At 43.3% G+C, this 12,435-nt stretch overlaps 1 protein-coding gene across 5 annotated transcripts in view; it reads right to left on the bottom strand.

Moving 5' to 3' along the window:
* fgf12a (fibroblast growth factor 12a) overlaps nt 1-12,435 on the bottom strand; it is a 33,540-nt gene that overhangs the window by 8,907 nt on the left and 12,198 nt on the right. For 2 of the 5 annotated variants that reach the window (XM_040021817.1, XM_040021816.1), the window contains exons 2-3: nt 5,769-5,879; nt 1,444-1,547 (exon numbers count right to left, since the gene is read on the bottom strand). In XM_040021817.1, coding sequence (XP_039877751.1) covers nt 1,444-1,547; nt 5,769-5,879 — 215 coding nt within the window. Of the gene's footprint in view, nt 1-1,443; nt 1,548-5,768; nt 5,880-8,764; nt 8,813-10,235; nt 11,375-12,435 lie in introns of those variants that run through there. The other 3 variants (XM_040021813.1, XM_040021815.1, XM_040021814.1) reach the window with 3 other exon arrangements.

Genomic DNA, 12,435 nt, shown 5'->3' with positions numbered 1-12,435 from the left:
TAGAAGGTTCAAAGAGTTGAGCCTGCATCCAAAAAAAATGTGGATAAAATGATGATAAGTAAAGACAAATGTTTGTTACACCAAAAACTGCCTCTTGACACCGAAGTACTAAATGGTTTGTAATTAATAATAATAAAGTACTCTGACACAAATGATGATTTTATAAAGAGCGGGTTTGTGTGGGGGTCATTCAGCATCCCCAACTTGAGTCAATTTGATAAATTAAAAGATTGCTGTCTGGGCAGGATTAAACTTTAATTAGACATAGATAGGTGGGAGGAGGATTATTATAGGCTTCACAGTAGGACTGAGAGATGTGCACTTGTTTATGAGCCTTTGGTTATGAATGAATCTGTCTACTGGGTGAGTCATAAAACCATGCGCATATACTGTATGTCCTTCTCTGAACTTGTGAGTGCCTCATACATCTGTCTAGGCACTGAGTTGTGTTCAAGTTGTGCTGAGTAAAAACTGCTTGTCATTCTGAAATAACGATGGTAAATTGAGCTAATTTTTCAGTTATTCAAGAGCACATTTAAAAAAAAAAAACAACCAAAAAAAAGACATCGCGTCCACCATTCATCTTCTCAACTCAAACTTTTCCCCTTGTCACCCTAACAGTAAAGCGGCGCCCTTATCAATAAATGTAAGCTGCAAGTTAGCAGACACAGGCTTCACTGTGTCCTTCAAGTATTTTATGAGTATTTTAAGAGAGAAAAAGTTTGATGGGCAGTCTGTGAATTCCAGCTCTCGCCAGTCATTTATCATGGCTGTCTGGCAATCACACAGCAATCACCAAGTCCCTCAGCAGAGGTTTGGGAGTGATGCAGCCCTCCCATCGGCTTCTTTCTTCAGTAGCACTATCCTCTGCTAAGACTAGAGGTTATATAACCATCCCAACTGGGATATGTATTGCAGTTCTTTCTCGCTGTCTTACAAACACGCTCCCTCTGCAGCTCATTTTCCTAAGACATGCATGTCTTGATCTTCAATGCAGCAGCCACATCTTTTGGCTGGAGACCCCCCAACCCCCGGTGCATATATTCTACACATTTACGTTTGTAATGTTTACCCCAGAGTCTTTCTGTTAATATGTTAAGATTACGCTACACTTTTTTTCTCATACAAAACAAACTGAGAGCACTTCACTGAGCACTGAACTTAATATCAAATTAAATGCAAAGCATGTGAGGTGCAACAAAGGATGGGGAGGGGTTGGGAGAGATAAGTGCTGCACAGCAACACAAAGGCACATCTGAAGAGCTCTTAAATTTAGCAGAGATGAAAGGGATTGGCAGGGCTGAGTCTTTGCAGCAATGGGATATTAAAACAGACAACAAACAGAACAAAACACAACACGTGTTAATGAAGAAATACGCATGCTGGCACCGCTCAAACATGCGCGACATGGCGGCGTGACTGGAGCGAGGAGTCGCGTCTTACCGAGCTGTAGAGCATGCCCTCGCCATTCATGGCAATGTAAAAGCCACTCTTCACCCCCTGGATGGCCACCACTCTCAGACCCACGGGAATAAGATTAAACAGGGCTGCAGAGCAGACAGAGTGGAGGAGAAACAGTTACAAAGAGGCAGAGACGAAAGAGAGACATCAGACACAAAGGACAGAATAGGACAATTGAGTTTTCACTTAACTCTTGTAGACATAACACCCTCTGATCTCTGTTCTTTGGCTGTCTGTCAGCAGTAAAGTGAACAGTGCAGGACATAGACAAAGGGAACTCTGATGCATCTGATGCACAGTGACGCATAACAGCAGGAATCCAAAACTTTTTTAATGACATCTAGCTGAGGTAACTGCACAAAGAATCACAAAGCATCCTGGGGTTCTTTGTACATCTAGTTGAATTCAAGTCTCCTGGATGGCTTAGATTTTGCAAAATGAAAGCAACTATGTACTATTTATGCACACATATGTGACTCTGTTTGCAGCAGCTCCAATATGAGAAATTGTAACTGGCACTGCCAGTCAGAAAGGAATTGATAAGCTGCCATACCGGTAGAAATGAGGCTTACTATGAGTGCAGCTAGTATGTCCAGGCACAAATGTTCAGGTTTTAAGTCATCAGCGTTCATTTTGATCATATTCTACTGCAATCTGAAAACCTGCTTCTGACTCAGTGATTACTGAACGCTGATCCGTACCTGAAAGTATGCAGCATAATCTTTAAAGCAGTGAGACGAGCGTCAATAAAACAGCGTAGACATAGATCTGTGATAGCAAACAACCGAAATTGTGTTTTGATTTAAGACCCCATCAATCACTAAACTGCTGCAGGCAAATGCTACTGAATCTCCTGAGCGGTCTGAACCATCAAGGGCGTTGGTTTGTTGAGGGCATGCTTTGCGTACTGTGAACTCCCCGTGATGTTGGAGTGATTGTTCTGCAAGTGTCAATGGGGACTACCAGAAAAGGCTGGCAGGGGGAAAAAAAAGGCATCGGGCCAACACAGGTCTGTCCTCTGAACAGATTCAATTTCACTCAATAAATATCGACGTGCTGCCAATGGTTTAAACCTGACCTCGGGGCCAGTGGTGCGCGTGATACCTGCTGGCCGCTATGCAGGGACATATACCCTTGAGGCCAGACAGAATGGGTACTTCAGCCCCTTCAGTTTGATTTTCTAAGACTTCTCAGCTATTTTTCCATCTGTTCCCTGCTTCTTATTCTGTCATTTCTTTACCTCCTCTGTATGCTCCCTCACTCCTCTTTCCATTAGCCTTTCATGGCTGCTGCGTTTGTCTCGTCGATGTCTGGCAGTGTCTGTCAGAGGCACCATCAACAGTTCGGCCTTGCTTGAATAGTGGGAGGAAAAGAGACATAAAATATGGCCCACTACAACACTATTATGTTATAATTACGATCCACAATCCCTGCTCTCATTTGCCTGCCAAAAAATTTGAGAGCTGACAGAAGCTGTCATTCAGTTATCATCTAAATGCCAGCACCAGCATTTGATTGATTCCATAACTACCTGATGACTATTCTCACGCTGATTCCTCCTCCTTAATCACCTCAATCCTATCTCTCACTGAAAAAAGAGAGGCCGGGCTGGCGCTGGAAGAGTTAAGTGATTCTCCAGGGATCTGTTATCGTCAAAGGGCCAGACAAAATAGGTTCAAACAACTCAATAAAGGAAAATCCTCAAAATGCCAAGTCTTCCAGAAGAGCAGTAATCGACTACAAGAAATCCTGCAGCGGCTAGACTCAGGCAAGTGAATTTCATGTGAGGAATACTAGCACAGCAGGAAATAAACCCTGCAGGAAAAGTTTCAGAAAGAAACTTAGCCAAATTTCAAATGCCAAGGGCATATCTCCAAATCCAGAGAGAAATCCAGGTATACACTGTCACATTTGCAATTATATAGAGCTTATTTTTTTTCTCCACACTCCAGCTGGAAACTGAAAGCACTTGAAATTAGCGTATGGGTCTCCAGGTAATAAGGAAGTCTATCCTCATTCCATCCATCAAACCCGGAACATCAGAGATAGATGAAGCGTGACTGCCTGAAACCGCAGGTGTCTCATAACCAGCAGTATCTTTCTAGAGCTTCAGAGTGTGCAGATAATTACTGTAGGCGATCAACTGATGACAATCAAATTAATAACTGTTCAAATTTGAACATGGATGGTAATTAATTGAACGGTGTTCCTAAGCCCTCGCTGTTAGTTAAGCGTACAGCTTCCAGCCAGTCATGCTTACCACTAAAGCAATTTTCCATACTTGTAACTGTATATTGAGCCTGAAGGCAGCAACTTTGTGATGTACTCAGTCGAGCACTTTGCACAATTTGCCAAACCCATAATAAAATCGAGCTATTTAAAAATGAGAGAGGCATGATTAAAGAAGAAATTCCATTATTTTCTCATTTTTCATCATCATTTTCCTCCTTTTTGTCACTAAAACTGTTTCCTGTTCAGCGGTGTCCTTGTTTCACCGCTTCCCGTTCCGCACTGAAATGAAGCAATTGATAAAAATGAAAATGGAAACCAAGTGCACTCTGGGCACAGGTCACTGCTATTATTCAGGCGCCATCATGCTCCTCACTACCATCGGTTCCACTGAAGCACCCCCTGAAAATAAATTGCTGTATTCTATCAGCTAAAGCTGTGGATGAGGCGGGTCAGAGGATGTCGTAGTTGAAGGGTGGAGGATAATCTATTATTCTAATAATCCAGCTAAGAGATCAATGGCTCAGTGCAAGACCTGAATACAAAATCTCCTTTCTCTTTTTCTGACAGCGATTATTCTTCCCCTTTCTCTTCCTCTTACTGTCTCCATCTTCTCCTCTATTCTACACTTTGAATTCCTCTAGTGGCACCTCCTGCTCGCCTCTTCCCTCTGTGTGTCTTACTTTAGACAGTCTGTATGCTTGAGGCATCTAATATAGAGAATTATTCATTGGGTACAAACGGAGAAGGTGGTATTTTTAGTTTGCTGTGGCTGAATTATTCACTGCATTCCTCCATCCCTGGGCCAGGGGGACTGCTTAACTAGAGGATTACCTAAAGGTGGGGAAATCCTCACATGCAGCTAAACCCTCAACCAGCTAAAACCTTTTAGACACAATGGAAACCTTCAAAAGAAACAACAACAAAAAACCCAGCTGTTTGCTCAAGCTAAACACATGAAACACATGAAATGCATTACATGTGAATGTTTCTCACTTTCCTTCCCATCCCCCTTATGCAGTAATCCGTTTTGTCCTGAAGACCCTCACTTTATGCCCTAAGTGGTTCTCATTAAAGATCTATCTCCTCTTAAAATATACAGCAACAACAATGGAGGAGTGAAGCATTCATTTCAGCACATAACTGCCCTGGTCCAGCAGCTGTGGCTGCGGTTTTCTGTAAGTAAGGCAGGAGAAGAAGAAGAAAAGTCATGGTTGGTTTCCTGTATTGGCCTCACTCCAGACTGGGAGTGTCATCATTATAGCTTTGACGGTTGTTCCCCCCTGACATATGTGCTGTCTATTCCTTGATCCTTTATAGGAAACTCTTAACAAAAAGCTACAAGTTTTAATATAAGAGACTCTCTACAGACACGGCTGATTTTGCACTCCTTTCTGTTCTTGTGGAGGTGGATGGGGTATACCCCAGAGACTATTTATTCACTGGTAGTTCACTATGGAAAGTCGATTGCAGTGAAATATTGCAGGGGAGGTTCTTGTGGCATGGAGTGAAGCTATGGGCCTACAACCACTTCTAGCAATGGCTTTTTCCAGGAAGGAAATTTTGATGTGATGGTCACACGTGCTTTGGAGCCGTATCAATCAAAACAATGTGACACTTTCAATCATGAAGTGTACACAGTAGAAATGGTTTACCTAGTAGGGACCTGGTGGGGACACCAGAATTGTTTTTACTATAGCAAATTAATTATAGTTACCAGATAAATATGATATTTAGAGACTACGTCATTTTTGAGAAAACAGACTTGGAGTACATAAAACATTTGAGCAGATTTTGGCACATTTATGTGCATATTATTACATAATCATATGCAGAAAAGAGAGCATTTGGCTCTGGGGTATTTCTTGCCTTTAAAATCTGTTTTTAAATCAAGATAATCCAATTTAGCGAGGGTGTCATAAATAAATTTTAGAGTGCTTTAGGTCACCCAAATAGCACGAGTTACATAAGAATTAAAAATGCTAAAGCATATAAAGGCAGCAATCTATTATATAACCGACTCGTGGCCATTAAATGTTTTACGCTGGAAGCTGTGGCTTCCAAAATGCTCCACTCACTGTTGTCGCTGTTCTCGTCCTTGCTGCCGTCGATGGTTCCATCCGGCTGCATCTGCAGGTAGAAGCCCTGCTGGCTGAACAGTCGTGTCACGATGCCTTTCAGCTGTGGCTCTGGAACGTGCACACACACACACACGTAACACGCACGCACGCACACACACACACACACACCCGTCGGCCCCAGCCCCGTCCCCACCAAGAATATGTCAGAACAACAGTCTCATAATGGTGAGAAAAAAAGCACAATTTAGCTGATACCTCTGCTTTCAGCTAACACTCAGAAAAAAAATCATCCAAAAGAAGTGTTTCACAATCATAAAATGTAGTGCATGATTAATTAAAAGCTGGCTGTGGAGGATGGAGCGTATCAGCAGAACAATTATAGACTTACTCTACTTAAAAACATTTACAGTTTATTTCTTTTGTCGTATTTAAAGTCTCTAAAAGGTTAACGATGGTTCACTGTTCACTTTATGACTTGTGTATCTATTCAATTGTAATAAGCCATTTTAAAGGAACTCTTATTATTCCTGTGGCACAATCCAGCTTCCACAATTGCCCACAAAAAGCACTACACATTTAACAATTTCAATAATATATATATTGCATCACTAATATCAATAACACTATAAAGGACAATTTGCTGTGAATCACCTGATGCAGCACATGAGCCCATAAAAGGTTAAGTAGCTGTTTGACAGGAAAACCTTTACAAGGACAACACGTTAACAGAAAACCAATAATAATATTGTTACGTTCCCACAGTGGTTTACCTTTCAACAGCCTTTTAAAATCACATTTAATGCACACTGACATGCCAGTACTTTCTTTGGTATGAAGCAACCATGCATTTTAGAAATAATATGACTGACATTTTTTATGAAATCAATCTTTTGAACAGGCATGTTTCTATGCTGCGCTCCAAATGATTTCCTTGTTATTTATTTCCTGAAAGGAAACAGAAAGGAAGTTCTGGAGGAGGTTTCATTTTATTTTATTTTTTTGTTTCCCAGTAAGATAACCCTGTTTCGACCTCCAACTTTGGAGGGTATGACTTGTGGCGCGTGGCCAAAGTGCTGCTCAAAGTGCTCCTCTCTTCAGGTGGAGCAGGTGGAAGCGAGGATTAGCTGAGGGCAAAAAAAAAGCCTCTCAGCTTCAGGCAATGCTGAGTAAAAGCTGATGTGTGGAAAGCAGTTTTTATCTGAGAAAAAAAAACATGCTTCTCTTGTTTGATTTTATGCAAAAGCAGGAAGTCCAAGTCAGATGACATCATTATATCCTGATGATTGAGAATAAAATAAAACTATTTTTAAAGCAGGTAAAATAAAAGATATGATCATGCAATGAGTATATATACAGTCATGGTTTTCTTGAGGCTCATCGTGAGTAATACTACTCTACAGCTGCACAGTAATGCGCTGTTTTGTGTAAAGTCTGGGAAAAACAAATAGATACTAAAGATGACTAATCCTCAGTTCAGTCTGTCTCACAAAAGGAACAAATTATGCGTTTTGTCACAATTTAATTGGCACTTAGTTTCTCCTTGTGCACCTAAATAAACATTCATTTAATGAAATCCTTGCTTTGCAGGCACAAACATTCTGATAAATAGTGTATGTGACTGGAATAAAGAAGCTTGACTGTCCACCAAGGTCATAAAAATTCTTGGAGGACGTGCAATTCATTTTAGTCCAACCAGGCCCAAAAAGTCCCAAATGAATTGGCAGAAGAACCATTTTTTCAAGCTTGCTATCAGGACAGAAGGATGGTTTTTGATCAGACTTCAAAAAGCACTGACAGATGTTAAGGTTTTTACTTGAAAGCTGATCACTGCAATAATTACTGTTGCATAAACTCTAGTTATGTTTATTTTTCAGAAGACAAAATGTGGAGGAGAGGGCTCGAAGAAGGACTCCCCAGCGAGTGTGAGTTCCTCTGTACATCATCCTAACTGTCACTTCCCCATCTCACCTACCTGTGGATTAGCGGCATCAATTCCTGGGACAGGCCCTTCATCATCCATCATGGAAGGGTAATGTAGAGAATGTAGCGTGTGTGTGTGTGTGTGTGTGTGTGTGTGTGTGTGTGTGTGTGTGTGTGTGTGTGTGTGTGTGTGTGTGTGTGTGTGTAAGCACATGGGAGTGGCCACATCAGTAAATCACATGTGATAAAGACACTTCCATGAATTAAGGCCTCAGCACAGGCCTGAGCAACTGCCAACGCCTCATCGCTTCCAATCATTTACAGAGCCAGCATGTGTGTGTGTGTGTGTGTGTGTGTGTGTGCAGGCATGAACAGACTTCCAGATAAACTCCAGTGTTTCCAACGTGTGTTTGTGCGTCTTTCAGCTGCAACAAGCTTAAGGCCACCCTGTGAGTGCACGGGCCACTAGAACATCAACAGATTTACTTCATACCAATACAGAAGGACAAAAACATTTAGGTACGTTGACAAATGGCGTCATGACCATGAAATGGTGAATGATCACCTGCTCTATAACGCTTCACAGGGAGGAACACATCATATCCATATACACCAATATACACTACAATTAAAAGAAAAAAAAACCTCTAGAACATTTACACAGTAGTACAGACACAAGACGGGGAGCGAGGATAGAGACTGATCCGACACTGACTGACAAAGAGAATGGGGCAGAAACGAAATGAGAAGAGGCAGGGAGAGGAGACAGAGGAGCAACAGACTGCTGGCTATAGGAGAGTTTTAGCTAGAAACAGGTCAGAAATGAAGCTTTAAAAGTCCAAGAAAGCCACACAGGAAGGAGAGATGAAGGGGGGGAGAAGAAGAAAGTCAGCAAGGGAGAGGGTCGCCGGCTGTCAGACAGGTGTTGAAGCCCCAGGTCCCTCCCTCCCTCCCTCCCTCCCTCTCTGTCCCTCCCCACCCCTCCCTGGCCGAGGGGGAAGTCGACATGGGCGCGAGATGGGGTGGAGACGAAAAGAAACACAGCACACACGGATGGAGGCTGAGCTACTGACCTAGCCTGCAGCCCTTATGGGACACCTGTGGAGGTTTCGAGGGTGCATCTTACGAGGTGGGGGGGTGGGGGAATAGAAGGAAAAACAACAGGCTTTTAAACAGGCAGAATTCATAAATTCTCCAGTGTATCGGTTGTTTATAAGCAAATATATGGCAACACATCAGTGGAAATATATGGATAATCAATTAGAGGACATACAGCATCCGTCTGCCTCCCTGTCTGTCTGTCTGCTTTGTGACTGGCCATGTGGAAGGAGTTACCTACCTGCCCGTTAGTGTCTGGAGGACTGACTGCTTTGGCTGTCTGGTTATGTTTTTAATCAAGTAATTTGCTGCAGTTTTGACACTGAGGTTGGATTGTCTGTGGAAGCTGCAAGACTACAGGGTTTTAAAGCTGGCTGTCTGGCTGGCTGGGTGACTGTCTCCGTTTTTCTCCCTTTCTGCCTTAAATATTGATGCCTGACTGCCCGTCTGTCTCACTCCTCATCTGTCTGTTGGGACACTGAATGGATCTTACTGTCGCTCATCACAAACCAGAACTATCTGGATAGTGAGGAGGGGGAGGTGACTTGCACTCTTGGCTTGTTATCTGTGCACCAGGACAGAAACATTTCGAATTGTTTAAAAAAAAAGAGAGAGAGAGAGAGAAGGTTACGTGAATTTAGGTGAATTGTAGTAGTACCTGAGTCTTTGTATATCAATACAGCCAGGGCAGCTCTTAATCACTAAAGCTATACCTCCCTTCACTGCAGTAAAGCTCCCTCTCTGCAATAAGCAATAAACATTTACCATTAAAACATTTAATCTGAAAAGAGCCTTGGTGCACTGCAGTGCAACTTATCTCTGCTCCTTACCCCCAACCTGCATTAATATTGAATTTGGGCCATTTTAAAGCAGGTTTCTTCTTTTTCTTCCATATAGCTATTCAAGTTGCAATTGTGTAATTGTGTAATTGGGGGGTCGGGCTGGGGATTATTATGTGTGGGGGGGAAATAAAAAATCAGAGGCTTAGATTTATTGTAATGCTTTTGAGTCAAATCCCGCTCGAGCTTTGGCTGGGGAAGAATTTTTTGCTCAGGGGTTAATTTATTATTCTGATCAGAGCACTATCACGATGCATAAACTGGTAACGTCACGGCATGTAGATCATCCACCGTGCATTCTGGCCGGTACCGCTCGGTATGTGGGGAGGGTTGCGGTGGGATAGACAGACAACAAGAAGACCTCATGGAACAGGTGGATTCTTTTTTCTTTCTTTTTCGCACCGCGGAGAAAATCTACCTTCTCCTCCGGTTCAGATTGAAGCCCTTGACTGCAGTATAATGCCTCTGCTGCTTCAAAGAGGGGCGGGGTGGCGCGTGGTGGTGGTGGTGGGGGGAGGTTGGGGGAAACCGCTTCCATACACAGACGTAACACACATCAGTTTAAAGAAAAAAGCAACAAGAACAAAAAAAAATCTACGGCACTGACCTGGTCGCCGCCGAACGGGTCTTTTCTTGCCGCTGCAGAAACGGACTTTGCTGAAGACCCCCAAGAAATGCCTCTCGCAGAGAGAGCGGGGGTCTTTGCTGGGGCTGGGGCGACGTTTCGAAGTCGAGACCCGGTCGCTGTTGGATTCCCTCGCCTGGCGTTTCTGCCGGATCAGGGAGCTGGCGATCGCAGCCATCTCCCCGAACCGAGTCTGAAAACGGAAAGTCTACTTCGGCAGATGTCGGATCTCACTGTAGGTAATTGGCGTGTGGCGGAAATAAAAATAAGAACGTTGATTCTGTCCTTAGGTCCACGAGTTTGTTGGGTTGGGTTTTTTTTTAACTAAATGTCATACTGATCATGAAAATCCTTCGAGTCCAGGGCATCATTGCGCTTCGGGCAGCATCCTCTTGTGGGGACAGTAGAGTATATTTAGATATATATCTATAAATATGATCAGCTGCTGCGAGTTTTGCTTCGACACTCGGGCTTTTCAATCAACAGCAACCGATCTTATATAAAATATCTAAGGGTTAGGCCACAAGGGCCCAGATATCAGACATGAAAACATGCAACAGTGTTTCTAAGTTGATGCTGCTGCGTGCCATAGGAGAGAGCGCTTCAGGTATTCCAGGTGAACAGCGCCGAGGCTGACGAGCACGACATCGTTTTCCTCATCCGCACACCAGCCTACCCTCTGGGTTCCTGACGCCTTTCGATAAGCATTAAACCCAAACCCAGGGGCACTGCTCGTGCGTGGAGAAGACTACTAACTTTTTCTTTCCGTAATGATCTTTTTACTCCATGCTCAAAGAGAAGTCCGCTGCCGGTCCAGGATGCGGTGTAGGAGCCCGTGTATGTGAACCAGTCTCCGGTTCCGTCGATGGCACCGCTTAAATGCAGTCGGGGAAAAAATGGAATCGGCGAGCAGAGGCTACTCTGCAAGGATGCTGCAGAGATGTAATTTAAGCCTGCAGGGAGTGATTCCCGTCTGAAAAGCAACAATTAGTTGAGGCGAACACACGCCGGAGTGCTTTTCATTGTAGCGCACAAATAATAAAGTGACCTAAGCATTATTTCCAGCGAGTCCCGAATGAATACTGTGTGTGTATGTGCGAGTGAATGGTGGCGGTCCACAGCTTCTCTCTCTCTCCCTCCCTCCCTCCCTCTCTCTCTCTCGATTTCCCTCTCTGTCTCTCTCACCCCTTGTCTCCCTCTCCAACTCTTTTAACGCAATCATACGTGATTGAGGTTAGTATTAGTAATTCCCAGGAGTTGCACGGGACAAATGAATGATCCCAATCTCGAAAATTTGCGAATATTGGAATTTGTATTGCAAAATGTAAACTTAAAAAGGGGGAGGGGCTGGGTGTTTTTTCTTCTTCTTCCCTTTGAGAAATGGGTGCGCGTGCACGTGCGTCCTTTTGGATTATGTGCGCGTTCAAACTGGGGCGACTCATCTCACAATTGTCTCTTTTAATTACACTTCAAATCCAAAGTTGCAAAGCAGTTTGAAAATGTGAGAAGGCTGCATGAAACTGCAAACTGCATACAGAGTTGATTCTTAATCAGCTTTGGCTTATACTACACGGCATTCTTGCCCTCACAGCTTATAGGCCTATCAAAGAGATAGGAGCACACATTTTATTTTGTAAAGAAAACAGTGGCCACGCAAAGAGCATGTTAAGTCTGGCTTAAAGGATCAACCGCAACAGGGTCCAACACGCAGAGTATGAACGGGAAACACACACATTCAGGCAAAACTGAAGATCCACACAGTGACACAACAGATGGATTCATGTAATGGAAGTGAAAGTACAGCCCCAATGAACACAAATGACAACAATCAACAAATAACACTGTGACACTAAAGCTTTGAACTGCCTTCAAACACATCTTGGCCCCTCAGTTCGTGTGAAAGCATCGTGAGAGCACCCTGTAGGCCTATTCTGTGTTTCCATCTGACTAGGAACAATTGCAAACCAATTGATTGCTTCTCTGCAGCTGTCTTCAGCACAATTAAGAGGACGAGGATCACTGTAGCAGTAAAGGTAAATCAATGTAAAACGCACCAGCCAGAATAACCCGCAGGCATGATGGACATCATGTTTATGTGCCTCTGGTTTCATTCCTTTTGTTGCATGGCTAAGGAGAACACACACAGCACAGATGCATTCTGTGTTAGGAAAAACACACGTGT

The sequence above is a fragment of the Simochromis diagramma genome, unplaced genomic scaffold, assembly GCF_900408965.1.
Source record: "Simochromis diagramma unplaced genomic scaffold, fSimDia1.1 OVJJ01000205.1, whole genome shotgun sequence".
In the NCBI taxonomy this organism is placed as follows: Eukaryota; Metazoa; Chordata; class Actinopteri; order Cichliformes; family Cichlidae; genus Simochromis; species Simochromis diagramma.
The sequence above is the reverse complement of the archived record's forward strand: the minus strand, read 5'-3'. Positions and strand labels throughout refer to the sequence as shown.